Raw genomic sequence first — 27,583 nt, 5'->3', positions numbered from 1 at the left:
ACAATGCTTAATGAAATAATCACATCCCAACTCGCCTTACCTCTACGACTTTATCCTAATTCCTACTTCTACAATAACAATCACTTGTTTTCCATTTTGTCTATCCACAATACCTCAATTTATAACACGTGCTACAAATCTCTCCAACCTTTTCCTCCTTACATTCAGTTTCTTGTAGGCATGCAATACCAATTGTCCTTTCTTTTACGGTCTGGTTCATCGCTTAAAGCGGCGAAGCGACCCTTTCTCGCTGCAACTACCTGAAGCGGCCATAGAGAAGAAAAGCGACCGCTTCTATGGCGCAAGTTGAAGTGCAGAAAAGCGTCACTTTTGTTTCAAACCTTTTAAAAGTTTGGTTTTAATTAAAAATATAAGTCACGACATTATCTGAAGTCCTCAACATTTCAGAGCCTAGGGTTTTGACACAATTATGCTGCTTCTAGACTCAGGTAAGAGATCGATCCTTCTTTCTTTCTGCTTCTTCTTCTTCTTTGCTTTACGCTAGAAAAGCGTCACCTTTGTTTTAGACCTTTTAAAAGTTTGATTTTATTAAAAATACAAATCGCAACATTATCTGGAGTCCTCAACATTTTAGAGCCTAGGGTTTTGACACAATTTTGCATTATCTGGAGTCCTCAACATTTCAAAGCCTAGGGCTTTCACACAATTCTGCTGCTTCTAGACTCAGGTAAGAGATCGATCCTTCTTTCTTTCCGCTTCTTCTTCTTCTTTGCTTTACGCTAGAAAAGCGTCGCTTTTGTTTTAGACCTTTTAAAAGTTCGATTTTAATTAAAAATACAGGTCGCAACATTATCTGGAGTCCTCAACATTTCCCAGCCTAGGGTTTTGACACAATTCTACTTCTTCTAGACTCAGGTAAGAGATCGATCCTTCTTTCTTTCTGCTTCTTCTTCTTCGTTGCTTTACGCTAGAAAGTGTCACTTTTTTAGACCTTTTAAAAGTTTGATTTTAATTAAAACTACAAGTCACAACATTATTTGGAGTCCTCAACATTTCTGAGCCTAGGGTTTTGACATAATTCTGCTGCTTCTAGACTCAGGTAAGAGATCATCCTTCTTTCTTTCTTCTTCTTCTTTTTTGCTTTATGCTAGAAAAGCGTCACTTCTGTTTTAGACCTTTTAAAAGTTCGATTTCAGGTAAGAGATTGAACCTTCTTAAACACTAAAAGAACGTCACTTTTGTTTAAAACCTTTTAAAAGTTTGAGTTTAATTAAAAATACAAGTTGCGACATTATCTAGAGTCCTGCTTCTTCTTGTTTTGTTGTTTCTCTGCCTTGTTTTGCTCTTTTTTTGCTTTTTTTTTCAATTAAAATAGTTGGATTTCAATTCTATCCAAATAGTCCATTTCAATAGATTTTACAAAAATTAAATTAAATTAAAGTAGCTAAATTTTAGTTCTTTTGCTCTTAAACATTGTAAATGACGTCACAAGATCAAAAGAAAAAACCGAGTTGGATGTATACACAGAAAGTTAGCGATACCGACAAGACTTATATTCAATGTCTTTTTTGTAACAAGATCACAATAGAGGGAATTTATCGTCCCTCCTGATTGAGCAAAATCAGTTGAAGCTCCAATTATGACAACACTGCTGAGTGCTAAGGATGGGGAAATTGCTAGGCTCAAGGCACAGCTTGTTATGGCAAAAACAGAGGGACCAGATTCTTCTGAAAGATAGACCCTTAAGAAAGAAAATGTTAGGCTTGCTGCACAGGTCTCCATTCTTAAGGACAAATTGCTTCAACGCCATGAGAGATCTGTTGATCATCTGTCCCTTATTCTCAAGTCTCTCACTCAGAAACCCCCATCCTCTTAGTTTCAACTCCTGAAACTCCCTCGATTTCCTTGATCTAGTCACAATGGTTAACATTTGTAGTTATTTGTAATATGTTGAATACTGTCCTTTAACTTGTTTTGAATGAATGATTCTATTTTTTTAACTTCTTAATTCATTGCTGATTGGTTTGTGGTTGTGTTGCTTTTAGTGGCCTTGGCTTTTCTAAGAATGTGCATGCTCTTCTCTTAGTTTACTGCTTTTCCTTTTTATGATATCAAAAGGGGAATTTATTGTAAGCTGCAGAATGATCTTAAAATCAATATAATTGTTGAAAAAGAGAACTGGTTTTGGCTTATGAAGGATGTTGGTGATAGGGGAAATTGCTTATACAGGACCTGGATCTGGTCGAAAGGGGTAATGCTAGTGAAAGGGGGAATATTGGTGATAGGGGGAATTGCTTATGCATGCGACTGAACTGAACTGAAAAGAGTTTGTGTAAATAGAACTTGGGTTTGTCATCATCAAAAAGGGGAAATTGATAATGCTTGATATTTTTAGTTTTGATGATTTAACAAACTAAGGGAACAGGTAAGGGACTTGATCCCTTTGAGGACTCTAAGATTGATACAGACAATAGTACAAAAAGGATCTGCCAAATCTGCAGGTTTGTTGTGTGCATGCCCGAGTCCTTTTGCAGGAGGACAGTTGTCTATCCAATAGAAAACGTCCAACACAATGTATAACATCTATATATACATTCTCAACAACATTTCCTACTTGGCTTTTTGGGAATCACTGAAAAAAAGAAAATCTTGAAGCTCTTGTTCTCTGAAATCTACTCTCTAAGAAAACGAAGGACCTGGTAGAGTTATCAGTCGTTTGTTCTTGTTTTAGAGTCTTGATTTTGTGGTCTTAATCTTTGTAAGATCTATTCCTAATTCATAAAGGAATTAGATCAGTTATTTGTTTGCTTGTCGTGTCAAAGTAACTAGAGTTAGTTATGAAGACTACTTGAAGTCTAAATCAGCTAGGGTGTTGATTTAGTGAGCAATAGAGTTACTGCTTAGATCTGGTTGCAACGAAATTGTTGTAGTGAGGAAGTAGAGATTGGAAGTGCAATTCCTTGATTGCAAGAGTTTGTAATCTAAATCTTTGGCTCATTTGATTAGTAAAGTTGAAGGTAATATCCTATGAGACAAGTTGTGGTTTTCTCCCTTGAGCAAGGAGTTTTTCATGTAAAATCGTGTGTCTGATTTTACGTTCTTTTTCTTTAATTTTCTGTATTATTTTCTCATAAGGGGCCCTGTCCCTGACGTTTTGGTGGACGCATACTTTTTAACAATTATTAACTTGTAATGTTGCTAAATGATCGATTAATTCTATGGTTTTTGTTAAGGAAATCGCATTTGAGAACCTGAATTTTGTAGTGAACGTGTAATGAATTTGTTACAATTTGAAGCTTATGAAAGTATTGTTGATTTTCTTTTTAGTGCTAAGAGTTGAAGATAACTAGATGATAAGAATTTGAGAAAGTGCTACTAAAAATAAAACAAAAATGATAATCTTCTAATCGATACTAAAAGGGCAATTCGATGTACTAAAACTCTCGCTATGCGCAGAATTCAAAAAAAAGCCCAACCATAAAAATCTATTCTAATCGATACTAATTGGATAAAAAGACTTGATTCTTTTCAAATGCTTATAAAATAATACGAACAATTGCTTTAAAGTCTCCTCAGGAGAAATAAATTTAGTTCTAAATTCTTAAGATCAATAATGTCTCAACAGAGATTGAATAAATTATGCATATTATCAATTGAAAAAGAATTATCAGAGAAGTCGATTATAAACCAATTACTCATAAATTAGAAAGTCCAAATAAGTTGAAAACTGCATTTCAAATAAAATATATATATAAAAGATTCTTCTTCTCTTTCTTTTTTTCCTTGAGGAAAGAAATTAAAGCTTTTAATTAAATTTTGGTATTAGACCACCAATAATATTGAGCCGTCCGTGCCGAGATGTTAATTTTATGTATTCCTAGTTTCATCCAGCTCAAGAGACTTGGGAAGGAAAGTTGAGATATACTTATTTGGCATTACAAGGATGACTTGCTGGTAGAATGCAACTGCTGAATCACGATAGAATTAGCAAATCCAAGAAATGTAATCAACATTTGAAAGTAAAAACGTCTGCAAAGCTGCATTCAAAAGCAGAACTATACAAATATGCCACACTGGATTCCTTCACTTTTACACGTAGAGTTGAGAAATCAGAATTTTCATTGAGGAGATTCAATATATAGAAAAACGAACATACAAAAAAGTAAAATATATATATATATATTTTATTTTTGACCCATTTACATATTGTAATTTCCTGAAAGTGACAAAGGTTGCTCTGCCTCTGCCTGCAGCATGATACAAACCCAGCAAAGAGGATTCTCATACAGTAAAACTTTGAGTATTCCAGAAACATTCAAGAAAATAATCATTCTAAAAGCTAAACCAAACGAATAGATATATGGTCTTCCATAAACACTTAAAACCAAAAGTTCAACCATACAATATCATTAAAGAAGCTAAATCCGTGCTGGCACCTGAATATATAAGGAACTAAAATGTCATCTCTGCTGGCTCAACCTGTTGATGCATCAGGATTTTTCCTTTTCTATGACTGATGTCCAAGCCAACTTTCGCACACCTTGACTAATTCCACGGAGACATCTACCACCTCACCTCCCACCAACAACAAGTACCAGGTATTTTTGTTGGGTGATGCTTTCCTCATTTCCTTTTAGTTATAATAATAATCTATTTGGATTTCCAAAAAAAATTCATCGCCTATGTATTTTCTTGTTTTTTCTCAAGTATTTCATTCACGCAGCAAATGTCCACTCACTAGTAAAAATTAAAGGCAATCCATTGCTTTTAATGGAACGGGAATCCTCATTAGAATTAATAAGATAAGATCCTAATCTCTTTTATTTGTACTTATCCCTGTTGAGAATTTTTTCTTTATTAAAAAAACGAACATTCTATCTAGTGGTACTGCCTAGTGGTATCAATTCGCTAAAGAAAAAAGTAATGGAATGAGCAAGCTGCACAAACTTTCAACCCAGAGCATATTGAATATATTGTCATGACCCGCCACTTGATAACGAAGGAGGAAGAATCTAGAGGCAATGGGATGCCTCTCTTGCATTAATACCTGCTCTGTAAATTTCAAGAACACTATTAAGCCCTGAATGAAGAAAATAAACAAATGGCAACCATAAAAGTTTAAGATGGATGTTATGAATTTTTTCGAGAAAACCACTTTTTGACTATAAGAGGGAGATCATTCAAAATGCGTCGGCTCCTGAATGGGGGACCCTGAATGGGGGACGGGGAATCCAGAGGAGATGGCGCCCACTATTTTTGCGCCCTCATAGCCATAGACCAACCACAAAAGGATGATACACACATTGAAGGAAATGGGGTACTCTATACGAACAATAGTAAGTGCTTTCATAGACTCCAAATAAAACACTACAACCGGCGCCGACCCCCAACCACCCCTCCCAAAATAGTTTCTCGGGCACCAACCAGAAATGCTCTATTTGGAGAAGGTAACCGAAGGTCCAAAACCATCAAGAAATGGAACCATGCGAAGGCACATATACTTTCTAGCAAGGATTGTTCTCATCAACCTTAGGGTAGCCGACAAGTAGGTTAGTAAACTGGTGAATCAATAGACTTTGCTCCTGCCTTCGCTTCCAGGAGGAATTCTATCATCCATTGCGAAGATATCATATAATAAGAAAAGGCTGACTTTGGGCTGACTTTTCAGAGTGATCTTTCTCGATTTCGGAATGGAAAGGCGTGGTTGAAGGCAAAATTCGGTGTAATTCGCCATTTTTTAAGAAAAGAAAATCAGGGTAGAAAAGTCTCCAGACCTAAATGACAGCAATCAGACTATCAAAATTGAAACAAAAAGCCACCCAGTTCTTTCATCAACAGAGCAGAAGTTAATGGATCACTAAATAATACCCTGGAATGTCTATTTCATCAGAAGTGGTTTAGCGAATTTAAAAAGGAATTCAAACGATTCATGGCATGATCAAACAAGCAACTCTTCAAACTGCTAAGCAGCAAGTCCACTTAATATTAAACGGTCATTCTAACATGCTATACGCAAGATTCAAGTGATATCATCTCACGTCCATCCAGATTTGAAATTTAACAACGCATGGGGTCCAGTAAAGTTGAGGCAGATAATTGAGGTTGAAACGAAAGCTAAACACTTTGTTAGCAACTATCACTTACTCCCCCCAATAAAGTAAAACACAGCAATTTCAAGCTGATCCTAACGAAAGCACCCGATTAGAGAAACACGTCGCACACGAAACTCCAAAGCCGGCATAACATCTCTAAGTATTATAAATCTCCAAGCTTTTGGCAAGTCCTACATAGAAGTATAGTTCCACAATTTAGTTTGATTTATGAACTTTGTACCATATGTTATGGCCATCGATAATAAAGGGTCAAGCACACCGAAGTCTAGCATGTCACCTGTAAATATGCATAGTTTCAACGTTTTCGGTGATTCCCTCCACCTGACCTCGCACCAGGGTTGCGAGAAAATTGCAGCCTTAAGTTGACTGGATCACGCTCATGCTCGTCGAATTTATAACCTGCAAGATTTAGTTTTACTACTACATCGCAAATTTCTCTTTCACTGACGACTCGAATGTACACCAGCAACATGTGATACTGTATACATTGTCCGACAATTGGATCTAGGTTTGCTTTCAAGCAGAAAAGGTTCAGCATGCAACCAACTCATGAAATGACGAGGTATTCACCAGGCTAGTGACAGAGTCAAAGGCACATGCAGAGCTGCGCAAGAGAGCAGCTTGCAGATGTCTTTCAACTTCTATGAAAGTTTTTTCCCTTAATATTGCCAGAAGACCAACATTTTAACATGCAATTCACACCACTAAATAAGATGAAAGGGCTACAGAAGAAGTGAGAAATTAACCACTAGATGTGTGGAGGGAGTAAGCCTAGTTTCTACGATTGACCTTTGGAGACAGCACCGCCAAGACAAACTAATCTTGTTCAACGTGTATAAGCACTAGCCTTTGTCCAGAAACAGCTCCACATAGTAACTAAGGGTTCGGCAATTTACAGAGCTACTATTTCCCCAGCACTGCACCACCTTAAAGAATTTAGAATACTCACAGAACACTGATTTTATTTCGTGCTATCCTGATGATAAATTGAGGATTCGCCAAAACCAGCACTCAATAATGAGGTACCCATGTTAGCTCTAAAGAACACATGGAGAAGTTTTTTATCAAGAGCTCTGACAACAAAAAAGGAGAACTGGTCAAACCACAATTTGCACTTTGTGAGGAAGTAAACTACATTCAAAGGAGATCTACAGAAAATTCTGAAAAATGGTTTAAGGATCTCCATAAATTCAGGAGGTGGGTGTCACTTCCCACGTACAAATATTCCACAAAATACATTAGAGAACAAGTTGTAGAGGAGACAAGTTAGTCTGGCACTCAAAAGGCTGGAAAGAATAAGGTGAAAATGAAACCGAGTGCGAGGAACCAGCATCGTCAGGAAAACTACAAAGAGAATGTCCCTGGTAACCAAACTCGGGAAAAGAAAGATACCAATCTACTTAGACTTGCCAATAAAAGATATGTTCCTATTGTCCATACAAAATTTTCACTTTTTTTCAAAAGAAAATTTCAAAACAGTTGGTTATACATTTGGAACAATTTTTTGAAAAAGAATTTGAAGATGAGTTTCAAATTCAAAAAAGTGGTTTTGACCAGGTTTTTAAGAGAATCTTTTTTCCGCTCATAGAATTCCAACTTTTTTCAAGTCAAATGCATGTCCAAACACAACTCAATTTTTAGATACCCTTTTTCAACCTTTTTTCAACTATCACATTTTTTATGTCCAACCACCTACTTAGAGTTATACTTCTATGGATCGTCAATAAAGGGTGCGAGTGTAGGTGTGTGTAATCTATTCTAGAGTTTTGCAAGTAAGCACAACTTTGCGCACAATTTGACAGGATTGCATACGAATTATCACATTTTTTATGTCCAAATGCCTAAATAGAATTATAATTCTAATATTGCAACTTAGAAGCAAAAATATTTGTTCTTGCCCTCGTTTAAACTTTGAAAACCTCAATCTTATATCACTCTATCCCAATTTATATGGCACACTTCTCTTTTTCGGTGGCAAAAAGAATGTCACATTTTTACATTTACTAAAATTTAGAACTCTCATTTTACCATTAATGAGAACTTTGACTCAAGTCAAACAGTGCCACATAAATTGGGACCGAGGGAGTACTTTTTTCTGCAGGCTACCAAAAGGGGCAAGAATATGGAGGCTAACTGTATTACTAGCAGTCACAAAATAAGACTACAGAAGGGTATGTCCAGCTCACCTTGTAAGGCATCCATTGCAGTAGCTGCATGAGGCGGACTCGCGAAATCAACAAAGCAAAGAATCAAAGGATCGCCTCCAGCCTGCATAAGTCGATAGAGCAGTGAATCCAAAATAACAGTACACAGAACAAGACGTTGATAAGATGTGAAAGGTATTCTTACATGTCTTGATCCTTTTGTTACCAGCCTAACTTCTTTGTAACCTACAAAAGGGCGGAATATATCTGCAACAACTAAAGTCAAGGGAAAAACTAGAATGGACCATATAACAATAAGAACAGAAAAGCTTGCCACACAAGGATACGTGACACCTCTCTTCTTGTACAATCCGCAGGCAAACCCTCTACAAACAACGTACTGCTAGCATCCGGAGGAAGGGTAACTTCTGGTCTGCCACCTACCATTCCAACATTCCTGCTTTTAAAAGCTAGCAGGTCAGATCCCCCAATGCCCATAACACGTGGATCTTCAATAGAATGGCCATTAATTCCACTATTCATGGATCTTGCAGACTCACCAGCAACATGGGAGGAAATTTGCTAGAAATTTTACCACTATATTAGACCTATACAGTATAAAGGAACCAAGCTCAAAAGGAAATAAAAATTAAGTACCCCACTACGGAGATAGCGCTCATAGGATGCTTCGATAGGATCTGCGTCTCTGATGACTCGAGGCATTCCCCTTTCATCAGCACGGCCATAATAGCCAGGATATTCAGGACCACTTGGAGCATCTAAAAGGGGGAAAACACCAAAAGAAATTAATTGCAGAAAGAGAGAAGGAAGCGCTAAATTGTATGTCAGACTGCTAGCAACTTATATCTTTTTCTGGTAATATATGAGCACAAACAAACAAGAAAAGAATAGTAAACTTAAGCTGATTAAAGTGCACAAATATCAGCATGAACGTGAGATAAACCAAACCTGAAACTTGAAACTTCTTTTTTTGAAACTAGTAAAGAAATCGAGTCTTTTTCTGCAAAATCAAAAACCTAGGTTATAAAATCCTAAACCAAACCAACTGAAAAACCGGAAAAGGAAAACCAAAATTTCAGTTCAACCATTTTTCCGGTTAAAAACCATCACTACATTTAAGATATCTTGGTCCAATATCATAAAACTTATTCACTCTGGCACTAGAAGTACTCTCCATTTTCTACTGAGACATAAACCTCTATCAAGACTAAAAGACTGCTAACAAACATTAAAAGTTTTGATTGCTAACGAAGCAGTAGACTCCAGGATTAAGCAGAACAAAACTAGCATTCTTTGCAAGATAGACACAGAAAAAGCGTTACGATCATGTTAACTGGGAGTACCTGATGAAGATCTTAGAAAGGATGGAATTTGGACAAAAGTGGATGAATTGGATCTTGTTTTGCATCTCAACAGTAAACTTTTCTGTACTAATCAATGGGTCTCCAGCAGGGTTTTTCAGCTCCCAAAGAGGGCTCAGGCAAGGTGACCCACTATCACCTTTCCTGTTCTTAATCACTATGGAGGGTCTAAACAATATGATTAAAACAACTAACACAAGACGATGGTTGGAAGGTTTTGATGTGTCCAGAGATGGAACAGAATGCTTGGAAGTTACACACCTTCAATATGCTGATGATACACTCATCTTTTGTGGAGCTGGGGAAGATCAATTGAAATATTTAAGGGTAATTCTGATCTTATTTGAAGGGGTATCTGGCTTGCACATTAATTGGAGGAAAAGCTTCATGTATCCCATTAATGAAGTCAATAATATGAACTATCGGGCCTCAATACTTGGTGGTGAAGTTGGCACGTTGTCAACAACTTACTTGGGCATGCCTTTGGGAGCAAGTAATAAGACTGAAATATTAGCATAAGAGGGCTATATATGATCTGGAAGGAACATCTCTGCTAATGCTATGGATACAGAAAAATGCACTTACATTATCAAATATTATTGAAACATGAAAAAGAAAAGCAATTGATAAAAATGACACAGTAATGATAAGTATATAAAATTGTTTGAGATCAACATTCAAGATTATTCATAATAGTATGAGTATTAATTACAGTTGATTAATTTATTTCTCATAGTTTTCTTGAAGCATTTAAGCTTTTCCCTATAAAAAACTGTGAAAACGTAATATTTGTCAAAATCACTACTCTATGTTTATTTTGTCCCAATAAAATAAAATAAAACCTTGACTGAATTAAGAACATAGAAGTTATATTTATGAGCCAAAAGCAAATGTGGGAGTTTACCACTCAATATATACATTGGTTCAACTCTTGTTGCCTCCTTATTAAGTTACACTGCCCTTTAAATTTAAGAATATAACAAATAGGACCTTTTCTTTATTTGAAAGAGTAACTGTTGATATTTTGTGCAGGACTTAAGTATAGTGCCACATGGCACAACGACTTGAATTCTCCAAAGGTGGTTTGTATTGTTGGGGCAAATAGGTCAACTCATCCAAACATTTCTATGGGAGATAGAGTAAACCACCATATCAGCCAATAGAGCTGCTCCATTTCGTTTGAATCACATAATAACCCTTATGACTCGAACTGCAGCCGGATGTAGCTCTATCTTTACCGGCGGCAGCTCTATCTCTCCCTTATTAATTAATAGTAAGTAAAGGAATTGATTGCACAAGTACTTATGACATTAATTGTCTCCTTTCCCATACAATGCTTAATGAAATAATCACATCCCAACTCGCCTTACCTCTACGACTTTATCCTAATTCCTACTTCTACAATAACAATCACTTGTTTTCCATTTTGTCTATCCACAATACCTCAATTTATAACACGTGCTACAAATCTCTCCAACCTTTTCCTCCTTACATTCAGTTTCTTGTAGGCATGCAATACCAATTGTCCTTTCTTTTACGGTCTGGTTCATCGCTTAAAGCGGCGAAGCGACCCTTTCTCGCTGCAACTACCTGAAGCGGCCATAGAGAAGAAAAGCGACCGCTTCTATGGCGCAAGTTGAAGTGCAGAAAAGCGTCACTTTTGTTTCAAACCTTTTAAAAGTTTGGTTTTAATTAAAAATATAAGTCACGACATTATCTGAAGTCCTCAACATTTCAGAGCCTAGGGTTTTGACACAATTATGCTGCTTCTAGACTCAGGTAAGAGATCGATCCTTCTTTCTTTCTGCTTCTTCTTCTTCTTTGCTTTACGCTAGAAAAGCGTCACCTTTGTTTTAGACCTTTTAAAAGTTTGATTTTATTAAAAATACAAATCGCAACATTATCTGGAGTCCTCAACATTTTAGAGCCTAGGGTTTTGACACAATTTTGCATTATCTGGAGTCCTCAACATTTCAAAGCCTAGGGCTTTCACACAATTCTGCTGCTTCTAGACTCAGGTAAGAGATCGATCCTTCTTTCTTTCCGCTTCTTCTTCTTCTTTGCTTTACGCTAGAAAAGCGTCGCTTTTGTTTTAGACCTTTTAAAAGTTCGATTTTAATTAAAAATACAGGTCGCAACATTATCTGGAGTCCTCAACATTTCCCAGCCTAGGGTTTTGACACAATTCTACTTCTTCTAGACTCAGGTAAGAGATCGATCCTTCTTTCTTTCTGCTTCTTCTTCTTCGTTGCTTTACGCTAGAAAGTGTCACTTTTTTAGACCTTTTAAAAGTTTGATTTTAATTAAAACTACAAGTCGCAACATTATTTGGAGTCCTCAACATTTCTGAGCCTAGGGTTTTGACACAATTCTGCTGCTTCTAGACTCAGGTAAGAGATCATCCTTCTTTCTTTCTTCTTCTTCTTTTTTGCTTTATGCTAGAAAAGCGTCACTTCTGTTTTAGACCTTTTAAAAGTTCGATTTCAGGTAAGAGATTGAACCTTCTTAAACACTAAAAGAACGTCACTTTTGTTTAAAACCTTTTAAAAGTTTGAGTTTAATTAAAAATACAAGTTGCGACATTATCTAGAGTCCTGCTTCTTCTTGTTTTGTTGTTTCTCTGCCTTGTTTTGCTCTTTTTTTGCTTTTTTTTTCAATTAAAATAGTTGGATTTCAATTCTATCCAAATAGTCCATTTCAATAGATTTTACAAAAATTAAATTAAATTAAAGTAGCTAAATTTTAGTTCTTTTGCTCTTAAACATTGTAAATGACGTCACAAGATCAAAAGAAAAAACCGAGTTGGATGTATACACAGAAAGTTAGCGATACCGACAAGACTTATATTCAATGTCTTTTTTGTAACAAGATCACAATAGAGGGAATTTATCGTCCCAAACATCATTTCATGGATGGTAATCCAAACATTACTGCTTGTCAAAGTTTCCCAGCTCATGTGAAGGAATAATTGCTAAAGTCTATGTTTTATATTGATTTTGCTTGTACTGTGAAGAATTATGTGATATCTACGTATAGATATTCAAATCGAACATTTGCTTTTATATATTGTCGTTGTGGAAGGTTTATTTTGGTCTTTCTTTACAAATTGCGCGCGCTTCACTTCACTCTGTAAGTAAAGCAGGGCTTTATCACTTTTCCCGCTTCACGCTCCCTTTAACACTGGTTCGAACTACCTACCCCAGATTCAAACTCTCTTGCACTTTCGCCTTTTATCATCATCTGTCCATGATAGTCGAAATCATTTCCCATCTTGCGCCACATTGGGGGTGTCAATTGTTCATGATGCAGGAATCCTTGCTCACGTCAAGGTGACAATGTGATGGAATCCTAGCCGCTTTTTAGCTAGTTTTACACCAATTGTCAACCTCAATGGAAAATTATAGGTTCACCCTATTAAATAAGCTCATACACCAAAAAGGGCCAACTAATGTACTAAAAAAAGGCTGTGGTATTAAGTCAATAAAAAACACCATTTCCCGATTTAGGGGGATTGATTACAAACAATACCCAAGACGTTCTTGGTGAGTACTCCCGTTCCTACCATAACTATATCACACCATCCACAACAAACAAACCATAAAAATTAAGTTGCAAAGCTTACTCCCCTATCTTGTGTTCTTCACTTAGGATTAGATAGGGGAGTTTGACAACGGTTAGGGCCCTAGAGATGGGAGATAAATTGAAGGATATGGGGGCCTGGGATAGTAGTGGGTATGGGAACGGTATGTGGGATAGGACAGCTAGTTGTATTAGGGCTGTAGCAAGGGAAGTGTTAGGAGTCTCGACAGGCAGTCGTAGACGGCATCGAGGGGACTGATGGTGGAATGGAGAAGTGCAAGGGAAAGTGGAAGCAAAGAAGCTGGCGTATGCTAAGTTGATGGAGAGCAAGGATGAGGTGGAGAAGTGGACGAATGGGGAACTGTATAAGATAGCGAGGAAGGAGGCGAAGTCGGCGGTTGCAACGACAAAAATGGAAGCTTTTGAATGCCTTTATGCTGAACTAGAAGAGAAAGGCGGGGACAGGAAGTTATTCAGGCTAGCCAGGGCCCGAGAGAGAAGGGCACGCGATGTGGATCAAGTGAAGTGCATTAAAGACGAGCACGGAAAAGTATTGGCAGAGGAGACCCTTATCAAACAAAGATGGCAGTCATACTTCCATAAACTTTTGAATGACAGTGGGGACACATAAATTGTGTTGGGAGATTTGGAACATACAGGAAGGAGTCACGATATTGGGGGGTTGTAGCAGTATTACGGTTGATGAGGTTAAATGTGCTGTTCGTAGGATGCACTGGGGAAGAGCGACCGGACCTGACGAGATCCTTGGAGAATTTTGGAAGAGTGCGGGCTTGGTAGGTTTGGAATGGCTGACTAGGTTATTTAATGTCATCTTTACGACTGCAACGATGCCCGTAGAATGGAGGTCGAACATCATGATCCCTCTATACAAAAACAAGGGGGATAGCCAGAGTTGCGACAGCTACAGAGGTATCAAGCTTCTAAGCCATACTATGAAAGTGTGGGAAAGAGTGGTGGAGATGAGGGTGAGGAGAGGCGTGTCTATTTCAGAGAACCAGTTTGGATTTATGCCGGGACGCTCAACTACGGAAGCCATCCATCTTATGAGGAGACTAATGGAGCAATATAGGGAGAGGAAGAGATACTTGCATATGGTATTCATCGACTTAGAAAAGGCTTACGATAAAGTCCCACGAGAGATACTATGGAGATGTTTGGAGGCTAAAGGTGTACCGGTAGCGTACATAAGGGTGATCAAGAACATGTACGAGGGTGCCAAAACCAGGGTAAGGACAGTAGGAGGGGACTCAGAACACTTCCCGATGGTGATGGGGTTGCATCAAGGATCAGCCTTTAGTCCGTTTCTATTTGCCTTGGTGATGGATGTATTGACGCGACAAATTCAAGGTGAGGTGCCATGGTGTATGCTTTTTGCGGACGATATAGTCCTCATCGATGAGACTCGTAGCGGAGTTAACGCTAAGTTGGAAGATTGGAGACGCACCTTGGAGTCTAAAGGGTTTAAGCTGAGTAGGACTAAGACAGAGTGCCAGTTCAGTGAGACACCTCAGGAGGTTGGCGCGGAAGTTAGGCTCGGGGACCAAGCCATCCAAAAGAAAAGTAGTTTTAAGTACCTCGGTTCTATAATGCCAGTTCAGTGAGGCGACGGTGACAGTGAGGGATTAAAATTACAGTACCTTACATTAAAGGATCCCTTTAAATTATGGAAGAATCTTAAAGAAAGATATGACCACCTGAAGTTGGTCATCCTTTTATAGGCACGTCATGATTGACTAAATCTGAGATTAATGGCTTTCAAAAATATAACTGAATATAATTCTGCCTTGTTTAGAATTATAGCTCAGTTAAATTTATGTGGAGAAGAAATCACTAAGTAAGATAAACTTGAAAAAACATACTCCACATTTCCACCCGCGAATATGCTCCTGCAGCAGCAATATCGCGAAAAGGTTTTAGGAAATATTCTGAATTACTTTCTCACCTTCTTATTGCTGAATGTCACAATGAACTATTAATGAAAAATTATGATAGTCGGCCCGTTGTTTCTTTGCCACTCTCTAAAGTGAATCAGGCAAATTATAACCAACGAAAAAGAGGTCATGGCCCCAGCCGTGGTCGTGGTCATGATCGAAGAAGAAATTATAATTCAAAAATGATTGAATGCTCCGGAAGAGCTACTATATTTCTGCTTAAGGGGACAAAAATTATTATAGAAGATGCACTATTCTCTTCTAAATTCCCAAGAAACTTGTTAAGTTTTAAAGATATCCACAGAAATGAATATCAAGTTGAGACATTAAATGAGATAAATACTGAATATCTTGGTATAACCAAGAGTGTCTCAGGCTAAAAATATATTTTGAAAAAATTATCAACTTTGTCGTCTGACCTATATTATGCAAAAATTAGTGCAATTGAAGCACATATGATCGTAAACCAGAAGTTTACTGATCTAAATATATTTTTGCTATGTCATAATCGAATAGGTCATCCTGGATCAATAATGATGAGATGAATTCTTGAAAATTCAACTGGACATCCGTTAAAGAATCAGAAGATTCTTACGAATGATGAATTTTCATGTGTTGCTTGTTATCAAGAAAAATTAATTGCCAGACCATCGACCTTGAAGGTTGGCATCGAGTCTCTTGGCATTTTAGAGTGTATACATGGGGATATATTTGGACCTATTCATCCACATAGTGGATTGTTTAGATATTTTATGATCCTAATAGATGCATCATCTAGATAGTCTCATGTGTGCCTCTTATCATCTCGCAACTTGCCGTTTGCGAAGTTGTTAGCATAAATAATAAGATTAAGGGCGCAATTACCAGATTATTCAATTAAGGTCATTCGCCTTGATAATGCTGGAGAATTTACATCCCAAACTTTTGATGATTATTGCTTAGTAATTGGGATAAAAAAATGAACATCCTCTTGCTCATGTTCATACTCAAAATGGCCTTGCAGAGTCATTTATTAAGCGCATACAATTGATAGCAAGACCTCTACTAATGAAAACAAAACTGTCAATTACTGTTTGGGTTATGCTATCTTACATGCAGCTGCACTTGTACGTCTTAGACCGACATATTATAATAAAAAACTCTCCATCATAATTAGTATTTAGTCATGAGCCAAATATAGCCCATGCAGTAAATGTGCCTGTAACACCACCACAACGTACAAATATGAGCATCAACAAAGATTGGGCATATATGTTGGGTTTGACTTACCCTCCATAATTCGCTACCTTGAACTGTTGACAGAAGACTTATTTACTGCTCGATTTGCAGATTGTCGGTTTGATGAAATAATTTTCCCGCTATTAGAGGGAGAGAAAAAGGACCCCGAAAGAGAAATTGCGTGGAAGGTTTCATCACTATCTCATTTTGATTCACGTACCCGCACATGTGAGCAGGAGGTCCAGAAGATCATCCACTTACAAAACATAGCAAATCAAATGCTAGATGCATTTACTGATTTGAAATGGATAACTAAGTCACATATTCCTGCAGTGAATGTACTTATCCGGATTGATGTCCCAAAAGGACCATCTACTAATATTATAGCTTCTGAATCTCAAACAAGCCTGAAGCGTGGTACACCATTGGGTTCAAAGAATAAAAATCCTAGAAAGAAAAGTGTAAGGAATAACAAAAATGATACTACAAAAGAAACCCCCGAAGAAGTTCAAGATTTGAGTAATCCTGATATTCCTGAAGAAATCAGTGAATCCAAGACTCAAGTGAATGAAGAACTTTCAATAAGTTCTATCGGTGATGAGATAAATTTAGATCAATCAAAAATTATGGTGGATAATGTTTTTGTCATTTTTTCTACTTATATAGTATCAAGTTTACAGTAAACCCAACTTATTATAATTATCTATGTGATATTTCACTTATGATTTAAATGTACTTTCATATTAAAAAGTAGACAAGAAATATATAAAAAGCAAGGGAGAACTTTCTTAATTCTTAGAACTGTATTCGAGCGGTACAATCAATTTTTATGCCTTTATTTATAGTGTTACGTTCAGACATATAAAAAATAGCCATAAACATGACATTTATCATGAAAATCATCAGAAAATCATGGGAATGTGAGAGTTAATAACTACATCATGACAAAAAGTAATGAGAATTCATTTCTATGGCGAACGTCTATATACGGTGTATATTTTATAATAGAAAATCCATTTTTAGTTATACATAATAAAATAATCAATTTTTTTTTTGTATATATTCTTTATCCATTATCATTTGTACTAAAGAAACAATTAAATATTACAAAATAATATATCTTATTTTTTAATATAGAAGCACATAATGCACGTTCATCAAATACCATATATAAATAGTTTTCATTTTTAGCAAGTACTTCCTTTTGCTTCGCCGATAAGAGAAGCGTATCATTCTTTTCAATTCATTTTCTGGTCTCTCCTTAAATTTATCGGATTTGCAGAAATTGGCTACTTCTCTCCTTCGAATTTAGTAGAAATTGACTAGTATACACACTCTGTCTCTCTGTCGGTGGAGTAACATGGCGGATGCTTATTGGAGGTACACCAGCGGTGGGCAGCAGGCGGCGGCGCCGGCGGCTCTTACTCCTCTCGTTGCAAAACGTCCTCGCAGCGAATATGGTATCTAAATCAACTCTCTCTGTGTTTAAATAATTCGAGATTTCGGCATAGTTTTTTCTCAGTTGGATGGTTTTGTAGAAACTAGGGTTTATTCATTTACTTTTTCAGTCAAAAACTTAATTTTTATGGTTTGTTTGTTGTGGCTGGTGTGATATAGTTATGGTAGGAACGGGAGTACTCACCAAGAACGTCTTGGGTATTGTTTGTAATCAATCCCCCTAAATCGGGAAATGGTGTTTTTTATTGACTTAATACCACAGCCTTTTTTTTAGTACATTAGTTGGCCCTTTTTGGTGTATGAGCTTATTTAATAGGGTGAACCTATAATTTTCCATTGAGGTTGACAATTGGTGTAAAACTAGCTAAAAAGCGGCTAGGATTCCATCACATTGTCACCTTGACGTGAGCAAGGATTCCTGCATCATGAACAATTGACACCCCCAATGTGGCGCAAGATGGGAAATGATTTCGACTATCATGGACAGATGATGATAAAAGGCGAAAGTCCAAGAGAGTTTGAATCTGGGGTAGGTAGTTCGAACCAGTGTTAAAGGGAGCGTGAAGCGGGAAAAGTGATAAAGCCCTGCTTTACTTACAGAGTGAAGTGAAGCGCGCGCAATTTGTAAAGAAAGACCAAAATAAACCTTCCACAACGACAATATATAAAAGCAAATGTTTGATTTGAATATCTATACGTAGATATCACATAATTCTTCACAGTACAAGCAAAATCAATATAAAACATAGACTTTAGCAATTATTCCTTCACATGAGCTGGGAAACTTTGACAAGCAGTAATGTTTGGATTACCATCCATGAAATGATGTTTGGGACGATAAATTCCCTCTATTGTGATCTTGTTACAAAAAAGACATTGAATATAAGTCTTGTCGGTATCGCTAACTTTCTGTGTATACATCCAACTCGGTTTTTTCTTTTGATCTTGTGACGTCATTTACAATGTTTAAGAGCAAAAGAACTAAAATTTAGCTACTTTAATTTAATTTAATTTTTGTAAAATCTATTGAAATGGACTATTTGGATAGAATTGAAATCCAACTATTTTAATTGAAAAAAAAAAGCAAAAAAAGAGCAAAACAAGGCAGAGAAACAACAAAACAAGAAGAAGCAGGACTCTAGATAATGTCGCAACTTGTATTTTTAATTAAACTCAAACTTTTAAAAGGTTTTAAACAAAAGTGACGTTCTTTTAGTGTTTAAGAAGGTTCAATCTCTTACCTGAAATCGAACTTTTAAAAGGTCTAAAACAGAAGTGACGCTTTTCTAGCATAAAGCAAAAAAGAAGAAGAAGAAAGAAAGAAGGATGATCTCTTACCTGAGTCTAGAAGCAGCAGAATTGTGTCAAAACCCTAGGCTCAGAAATGTTGAGGACTCCAAATAATGTTGCGACTTGTAGTTTTAATTAAAATCAAACTTTTAAAAGGTCTAAAAAAGTGACACTTTCTAGCGTAAAGCAACGAAGAAGAAGAAGCAGAAAGAAAGAAGGATCGATCTCTTACCTGAGTCTAGAAGAAGTAGAATTGTGTCAAAACCCTAGGCTGGGAAATGTTGAGGACTCCAGATAATGTTGCGACCTGTATTTTTAATTAAAATCGAACTTTTAAAAGGTCTAAAACAAAAGCGACGCTTTTCTAGCGTAAAGCAAAGAAGAAGAAGAAGCGGAAAGAAAGAAGGATCGATCTCTTACCTGAGTCTAGAAGCAGCAGAATTGTGTGAAAGCCCTAGGCTTTGAAATGTTGAGGACTCCAGATAATGCAAAATTGTGTCAAAACCCTAGGCTCTAAAATGTTGAGGACTCCAGATAATGTTGCGATTTGTATTTTTAATAAAATCAAACTTTTAAAAGGTCTAAAACAAAGGTGACGCTTTTCTAGCGTAAAGCAAAGAAGAAGAAGAAGCAGAAAGAAAGAAGGATCGATCTCTTACCTGAGTCTAGAAGCAGCATAATTGTGTCAAAACCCTAGGCTCTGAAATGTTGAGGACTTCAGATAATGTCGTGACTTATATTTTTAATTAAAACCAAACTTTTAAAAGGTTTGAAACAAAAGTGACGCTTTTCTGCACTTCAACTTGCGCCATAGAAGCGGTCGCTTTTCTTCTCTATGGCCGCTTCAGGTAGTTGCAGCGAGAAAGGGTCGCTTCGCCGCTTTAAGCGATGAACCAGACCGTAAAAGAAAGGACAATTGGTATTGCATGCCTACAAGAAACTGAATGTAAGGAGGAAAAGGTTGGAGAGATTTGTAGCACGTGTTATAAATTGAGGTATTGTGGATAGACAAAATGGAAAACAAGTGATTGTTATTGTAGAAGTAGGAATTAGGATAAAGTCGTAGAGGTAAGGCGAGTTGGGATGTGATTATTTCATTAAGCATTGTATGGGAAAGGAGACAATTAATGTCATAAGTACTTGTGCAATCAATTCCTTTACTTACTATTAATTAATAAGGGAGAGATAGAGCTGCCGCCGGTAAAGATAGAGCTACATCCGGCTGCAGTTCGAGTCATAAGGGTTATTATGTGATTCAAACGAAATGGAGCAGCTCTATTGGCTGATATGGTGGTTTACTCTATCTCCCATAGAAATGTTTGGATGAGTTGACCTATTTGCCCCAACAATACAAACCACCTTTGGAGAATTCAAGTCGTTGTGCCATGTGGCACTATACTTAAGTCCTGCACAAAATATCAACAGTTACTCTTTCAAATAAAGAAAAGGTCCTATTTGTTATATTCTTAAATTTAAAGGGCAGTGTAACTTAATAAGGAGGCAACAAGAGTTGAACCAATGTATATATTGAGTGGTAAACTCCCACATTTGCTTTTGGCTCATAAATATAACTTCTATGTTCTTAATTCAGTCAAGGTTTTATTTTATTTTATTGGGACAAAATAAACATAGAGTAGTGATTTTGACAAATATTACGTTTTCACAGTTTTTTATAGGGAAAAGCTTAAATGCTTCAAGAAAACTATGAGAAATAAATTAATCAACTGTAATTAATACTCATACTATTATGAATAATCTTGAATGTTGATCTCAAACAATTTTATATACTTATCATTACTGTGTCATTTTTATCAATTGCTTTTCTTTTTCATGTTTCAATAATATTTGATAATGTAAGTGCATTTTTCTGTATCCATAGCATTAGCAGAGATGTTCCTTCCAGATCATATATAGCCCTCTTATGCTAATATTTCAGTCTTATTACTTGCTCCCAAAGGCATGCCCAAGTAAGTTGTTGACAACGTGCCAACTTCACCACCAAGTATTGAGGCCCGATAGTTCATATTATTGACTTCATTAATGGGATACATGAAGCTTTTCCTCCAATTAATGTGCAAGCCAGATACCCCTTCAAATAAGATCAGAATTACCCTTAAATATTTCAATTGATCTTCCCCAGCTCCACAAAAGATGAGTGTATCATCAGCATATTGAAGGTGTGTAACTTCCAAGCATTCTGTTCCATCTCTGGACACATCAAAACCTTCCAACCATCGTCTTGTGTTAGTTGTTTTAATCATATTGTTTAGACCCTCCATAGTGATTAAGAACAGGAAAGGTGATAGTGGGTCACCTTGCCTGAGCCCTCTTTGGGAGCTGAAAAACCCTGCTGGAGACCCATTGATTAGTACAGAAAAGTTTACTGTTGAGATGCAAAACAAGATCCAATTCATCCACTTTTGTCCAAATTCCATCCTTTCTAAGATCTTCATCAGGTACTCCCAGTTAACATGATCGTAACGCTTTTTCTGTGTCTATCTTGCAAAGAATGCTAGTTTTGTTCTGCTTAATCCTGGAGTCTACTGCTTCGTTAGCAATCAAAACTTTTAATGTTTGTTAGCAGTCTTTTAGTCTTGATAGAGGTTTATGTCTCAGTAGAAAATGGAGAGTACTTCTAGTGCCAGAGTGAATAAGTTTTATGATATTGGACCAAGATATCTTAAATGTAGTGATGGTTTTTAACCGGAAAAATGGTTGAACTGAAATTTTGGTTTTCCTTTTCCGGTTTTTCAGTTGGTTTGGTTTAGGATTTTATAACCTAGGTTTTTGATTTTGCAGAAAAAGACTCGATTTCTTTACTAGTTTCAAAAAAAGAAGTTTCAAGTTTCAGGTTTGGTTTATCTCACGTTCATGCTGATATTTGTGCACTTTAATCAGCTTAAGTTTACTATTCTTTTCTTGTTTGTTTGTGCTCATATATTACCAGAAAAAGATATAAGTTGCTAGCAGTCTGACATACAATTTAGCGCTTCCTTCTCTCTTTCTGCAATTAATTTCTTTTGGTGTTTTCCCCCTTTTAGATGCTCCAAGTGGTCCTGAATATCCTGGCTATTATGGCCGTGCTGATGAAAGGGGAATGCCTCGAGTCATCAGAGACGCAGATCCTATCGAAGCATCCTATGAGCGCTATCTCCGTAGTGGGGTACTTAATTTTTATTTCCTTTTGAGCTTGGTTCCTTTATACTGTATAGGTCTAATATAGTGGTAAAATTTCTAGCAAATTTCCTCCCATGTTGCTGGTGAGTCTGCAAGATCCATGAATAGTGGAATTAATGGCCATTCTATTGAAGATCCACGTGTTATGGGCATTGGGGGATCTGACCTGCTAGCTTTTAAAAGCAGGAATGTTGGAATGGTAGGTGGCAGACCAGAAGTTACCCTTCCTCCGGATGCTAGCAGTACGTTGTTTGTAGAGGGTTTGCCTGCGGATTGTACAAGAAGAGAGGTGTCACGTATCCTTGTGTGGCAAGCTTTTCTGTTCTTATTGTTATATGGTCCATTCTAGTTTTTCCCTTGACTTTAGTTGTTGCAGATATATTCCGCCCTTTTGTAGGTTACAAAGAAGTTAGGCTGGTAACAAAAGGATCAAGACATGTAAGAATACCTTTCACATCTTATCAACGTCTTGTTCTGTGTACTGTTATTTTGGATTCACTGCTCTATCGACTTATGCAGGCTGGAGGCGATCCTTTGATTCTTTGCTTTGTTGATTTCGCGAGTCCGCCTCATGCAGCTACTGCAATGGATGCCTTACAAGGTGAGCTGGACATACCCTTCTGTAGTCTTATTTTGTGACTGCTAGTAATACAGTTAGCCTCCATATTCTTGCCCCTTTTGGTAGCCTGCAGAAAAAAGTACTCCCTCGGTCCCAATTTATGTGGCACTGTTTGACTTGAGTCAAAGTTCTCATTAATGGTAAAATGAGAGTTCTAAATTTTAGTAAATGTAAAAATGTGACATTCTTTTTGCCACCGAAAAAGAGAAGTGTGCCATATAAATTGGGATAGAGTGATATAAGATTGAGGTTTTCAAAGTTTAAACGAGGGCAAGAACAAATATTTTTGCTTCTAAGTTGCAATATTAGAATTATAATTCTATTTAGGCATTTGGACATAAAAAATGTGATAATTCGTATGCAATCCTGTCAAATTGTGCGCAAAGTTGTGCTTACTTGCAAAACTCTAGAATAGATTACACACACCTACACTCGCACCCTTTATTGACGATCCATAGAAGTATAACTCTAAGTAGGTGGTTGGACATAAAAAATGTGATAGTTGAAAAAAGGTTGAAAAAGGGTATCTAAAAATTGAGTTGTGTTTGGACATGCATTTGACTTGAAAAAAGTTGGAATTCTATGAGCGGAAAAAAGATTCTCTTAAAAACCTGGTCAAAACCACTTTTTTGAATTTGAAACTCATCTTCAAATTCTTTTTCAAAAAATTGTTCCAAATGTATAACCAACTGTTTTGAAATTTTCTTTTGAAAAAAAGTGAAAATTTTGTATGGACAATAGGAACATATCTTTTATTGGCAAGTCTAAGTAGATTGGTATCTTTCTTTTCCCGAGTTTGGTTACCAGGGACATTCTCTTTGTAGTTTTCCTGACGATGCTGGTTCCTCGCACTCGGTTTCATTTTCACCTTATTCTTTCCAGCCTTTTGAGTGCCAGACTAACTTGTCTCCTCTACAACTTGTTCTCTAATGTATTTTGTGGAATATTTGTACGTGGGAAGTGACACCCACCTCCTGAATTTATGGAGATCCTTAAACCATTTTTCAGAATTTTCTGTAGATCTCCTTTGAATGTAGTTTACTTCCTCACAAAGTGCAAATTGTGGTTTGACCAGTTCTCCTTTTTTGTTGTCAGAGCTCTTGATAAAAAACTTCTCCATGTGTTCTTTAGAGCTAACATGGGTACCTCATTATTGAGTGCTGGTTTTGGCGAATCCTCAATTTATCATCAGGATAGCACGAAATAAAATCAGTGTTCTGTGAGTATTCTAAATTCTTTAAGGTGGTGCAGTGCTGGGGAAATAGTAGCTCTGTAAATTGCCGAACCCTTAGTTACTATGTGGAGCTGTTTCTGGACAAAGGCTAGTGCTTATACACGTTGAACAAGATTAGTTTGTCTTGGCGGTGCTGTCTCCAAAGGTCAATCGTAGAAACTAGGCTTACTCCCTCCACACATCTAGTGGTTAATTTCTCACTTCTTCTGTAGCCCTTTCATCTTATTTAGTGGTGTGAATTGCATGTTAAAATGTTGGTCTTCTGGCAATATTAAGGGAAAAAACTTTCATAGAAGTTGAAAGACATCTGCAAGCTGCTCTCTTGCGCAGCTCTGCATGTGCCTTTGACTCTGTCACTAGCCTGGTGAATACCTCGTCATTTCATGAGTTGGTTGCATGCTGAACCTTTTCTGCTTGAAAGCAAACCTAGATCCAATTGTCGGACAATGTATACAGTATCACATGTTGCTGGTGTACATTCGAGTCGTCAGTGAAAGAGAAATTTGCGATGTAGTAGTAAAACTAAATCTTGCAGGTTATAAATTCGACGAGCATGAGCGTGATCCAGTCAACTTAAGGCTGCAATTTTCTCGCAACCCTGGTGCGAGGTCAGGTGGAGGGAATCACCGAAAACGTTGAAACTATGCATATTTACAGGTGACATGCTAGACTTCGGTGTGCTTGACCCTTTATTATCGATGGCCATAACATATGGTACAAAGTTCATAAATCAAACTAAATTGTGGAACTATACTTCTATGTAGGACTTGCCAAAAGCTTGGAGATTTATAATACTTAGAGATGTTATGCCGGCTTTGGAGTTTCGTGTGCGACGTGTTTCTCTAATCGGGTGCTTTCGTTAGGATCAGCTTGAAATTGCTGTGTTTTACTTTATTGGGGGGAGTAAGTGATAGTTGCTAACAAAGTGTTTAGCTTTCGTTTCAACCTCAATTATCTGCCTCAACTTTACTGGACCCCATGCGTTGTTAAATTTCAAATCTGGATGGACGTGAGATGATATCACTTGAATCTTGCGTATAGCATGTTAGAATGACCGTTTAATATTAAGTGGACTTGCTGCTTAGCAGTTTGAAGAGTTGCTTGTTTGATCATGCCATGAATCGTTTGAATTCCTTTTTAAATTCGCTAAACCACTTCTGATGAAATAGACATTCCAGGGTATTATTTAGTGATCCATTAACTTCTGCTCTGTTGATGAAAGAACTGGGTGGCTTTTTGTTTCAATTTTGATAGTCTGATTGCTGTCATTTAGGTCTGGAGACTTTTCTACCCTGATTTTCTTTTCTTAAAAAATGGCGAATTACACCGAATTTTGCCTTCAACCACGCCTTTCCATTCCGAAATCGAGAAAGATCACTCTGAAAAGTCAGCCCAAAGTCAGCCTTTTCTTATTATATGATATCTTCGCAATGGATGATAGAATTCCTCCTGGAAGCGAAGGCAGGAGCAAAGTCTATTGATTCACCAGTTTACTAACCTACTTGTCGGCTACCCTAAGGTTGATGAGAACAATCCTTGCTAGAAAGTATATGTGCCTTCGCATGGTTCCATTTCTTGATGGTTTTGGACCTTCGGTTACCTTCTCCAAATAGAGCATTTCTGGTTGGTGCCCGAGAAACTATTTTGGGAGGGGTGGTTGGGGGTCGGCGCCGGTTGTAGTGTTTTATTTGGAGTCTATGAAAGCACTTACTATTGTTCGTATAGAGTACCCCATTTCCTTCAATGTGTGTATCATCCTTTTGTGGTTGGTCTATGGCTATGAGGGCGCAAAAATAGTGGGCGCCATCTCCTCTGGATTCCCCGTCCCCCATTCAGGGTCCCCCATTCAGGAGCCGACGCATTTTGAATGATCTCCCTCTTATAGTCAAAAAGTGGTTTTCTCGAAAAAATTCATAACATCCATCTTAAACTTTTATGGTTGCCATTTGTTTATTTTCTTCATTCAGGGCTTAATAGTGTTCTTGAAATTTACAGAGCAGGTATTAATGCAAGAGAGGCATCCCATTGCCTCTAGATTCTTCCTCCTTCGTTATCAAGTGGCGGGTCATGACAATATATTCAATATGCTCTGGGTTGAAAGTTTGTGCAGCTTGCTCATTCCATTACTTTTTTCTTTAGCGAATTGATACCACTAGGCAGTACCACTAGATAGAATGTTCGTTTTTTTAATAAAGAAAAAATTCTCAACAGGGATAAGTACAAATAAAAGAGATTAGGATCTTATCTTATTAATTCTAATGAGGATTCCCGTTCCATTAAAAGCAATGGATTGCCTTTAATTTTTACTAGTGAGTGGACATTTGCTGCGTGAATGAAATACTTGAGAAAAAACAAGAAAATACATAGGCGATGAATTTTTTTTGGAAATCCAAATAGATTATTATTATAACTAAAAGGAAATGAGGAAAGCATCACCCAACAAAAATACCTGGTACTTGTTGTTGGTGGGAGGTGAGGTGGTAGATGTCTCCGTGGAATTAGTCAAGGTGTGCGAAAGTTGGCTTGGACATCAGTCATAGAAAAGGAAAAATCCTGATGCATCAACAGGTTGAGCCAGCAGAGATGACATTTTAGTTCCTTATATATTCAGGTGCCAGCACGGATTTAGCTTCTTTAATGATATTGTATGGTTGAACTTTTGGTTTTAAGTGTTTATGGAAGACCATATATCTATTCGTTTGGTTTAGCTTTTAGAATGATTATTTTCTTGAATGTTTCTGGAATACTCAAAGTTTTACTGTATGAGAATCCTCTTTGCTGGGTTTGTATCATGCTGCAGGCAGAGGCAGAGCAACCTTTGTCACTTTCAGGAAATTACAATATGTAAATGGGTCAAAAATAAAATATATATATATATATTTTACTTTTTTGTATGTTCGTTTTTCTATATATTGAATCTCCTCAATGAAAATTCTGATTTCTCAACTCTACGTGTAAAAGTGAAGGAATCCAGTGTGGCATATTTGTATAGTTCTGCTTTTGAATGCAGCTTTGCAGACGTTTTTACTTTCAAATGTTGATTACATTTCTTGGATTTGCTAATTCTATCGTGATTCAGCAGTTGCATTCTACCAGCAAGTCATCCTTGTAATGCCAAATAAGTATATCTCAACTTTCCTTCCCAAGTCTCTTGAGCTGGATGAAACTAGGAATACATAAAATTAACATCTCGGCACGGACGGCTCAATATTATTGGTGGTCTAATACCAAAATTTAATTAAAAGCTTTAATTTCTTTCCTCAAGGAAAAAAAGAAAGAGAAGAAGAATCTTTTATATATATATTTTATTTGAAATGCAGTTTTCAACTTATTTGGACTTTCTAATTTATGAGTAATTGGTTTATAATCGACTTCTCTGATAATTCTTTTTCAATTGATAATATGCATAATTTATTCAATCTCTGTTGAGACATTATTGATCTTAAGAATTTAGAA

General features: G+C 36.9%; 2 protein-coding genes across 4 annotated transcripts; one reads left to right on the top strand and one right to left on the bottom strand.

The window, feature by feature from the left end:
- Window positions 1–5,887: 5,887 nt before the first annotated feature.
- Window positions 5,888–12,870, bottom strand: LOC129899995 (RNA-binding protein 2-like). Its single transcript, XM_055974983.1, has 9 exons — window positions 12,799–12,870; window positions 11,120–11,190; window positions 9,583–9,744; window positions 8,876–9,068; window positions 8,566–8,800; window positions 8,424–8,485; window positions 8,261–8,342; window positions 6,352–6,473; window positions 5,888–6,244 (listed from the first exon to the last, which is right to left on the bottom strand). The coding sequence occupies exons 1-8, from the start codon at window positions 12,868–12,870 to the stop codon at window positions 6,370–6,372; spliced, it is 981 nt and encodes a 326-aa protein (XP_055830958.1). The 3' UTR covers window positions 5,888–6,244; window positions 6,352–6,369.
- A 4,668-nt stretch (window positions 12,871–17,538) lies between these two features.
- On the top strand, window positions 17,539–27,058 carry LOC129899056 (RNA-binding protein 1-like). 3 transcript variants are annotated; one of them, XM_055973836.1, is made up of 7 exons: window positions 17,540–17,809; window positions 22,139–22,260; window positions 22,336–22,570; window positions 22,651–22,712; window positions 22,794–22,875; window positions 24,663–24,784; window positions 24,892–25,248. In XM_055973836.1, the coding sequence occupies exons 1-6, from the start codon at window positions 17,710–17,712 to the stop codon at window positions 24,764–24,766; spliced, it is 705 nt and encodes a 234-aa protein (XP_055829811.1). In that variant the 5' UTR covers window positions 17,540–17,709; the 3' UTR covers window positions 24,767–24,784; window positions 24,892–25,248. The 3 variants fall into 3 exon arrangements, with proteins under 3 accessions (XP_055829810.1, XP_055829809.1, XP_055829811.1); XM_055973835.1 differs by lacking the exons at window positions 24,663–24,784; window positions 24,892–25,248 and adding an exon at window positions 26,928–27,058 and having other exon boundaries at window positions 17,539–17,809; XM_055973834.1 differs by lacking the exons at window positions 24,663–24,784; window positions 24,892–25,248 and adding an exon at window positions 26,123–26,917 and having other exon boundaries at window positions 17,539–17,809.
- Window positions 27,059–27,583: the final 525 nt, after the last annotated feature.

Source organism: Solanum dulcamara, chromosome 8 (genome assembly GCF_947179165.1).
Source record: "Solanum dulcamara chromosome 8, daSolDulc1.2, whole genome shotgun sequence".
NCBI lineage: Eukaryota > Viridiplantae > Streptophyta > Magnoliopsida > Solanales > Solanaceae > Solanum > Solanum dulcamara.
Note: the sequence above shows the minus strand (reverse complement) of the source record. Positions and strands in the feature narration are given on the sequence as shown.

What these genes read in the sequence shown, in the direction of transcription:
- LOC129899056 (XM_055973834.1), top strand. Translation starts at nt 17,710, where the DNA reads ATGGCGGATGCTTATTGGAGGTACACCAGCGGTGGGCAGCAGGCGGCG. An exon ending in AGCGCTATCTCCGTAGTGGG is followed by an intron (nt 22,261 to 22,335) that starts GTACTTAATTTT and finishes TAAAATTTCTAG; the next exon opens with CAAATTTCCTCCCATGTTGC. An exon ending in TAACAAAAGGATCAAGACAT is followed by an intron (nt 22,713 to 22,793) that starts GTAAGAATACCT and finishes CGACTTATGCAG; the next exon opens with GCTGGAGGCGATCCTTTGAT.
- LOC129899995 (XM_055974983.1), bottom strand. Translation starts at nt 12,870, where the DNA reads ATGGGAAATGATTTCGACTATCATGGACAGATGATGATAAAAGGCGAA. An exon ending in CAAGAGAGTTTGAATCTGGG is followed by an intron (nt 11,191 to 12,798) that starts GTAGGTAGTTCG and finishes TGGCCGCTTCAG; the next exon opens with GTAGTTGCAGCGAGAAAGGG. An exon ending in TACAAGAAGAGAGGTGTCAC is followed by an intron (nt 8,486 to 8,565) that starts GTATCCTTGTGT and finishes TAGTTGTTGCAG; the next exon opens with ATATATTCCGCCCTTTTGTA.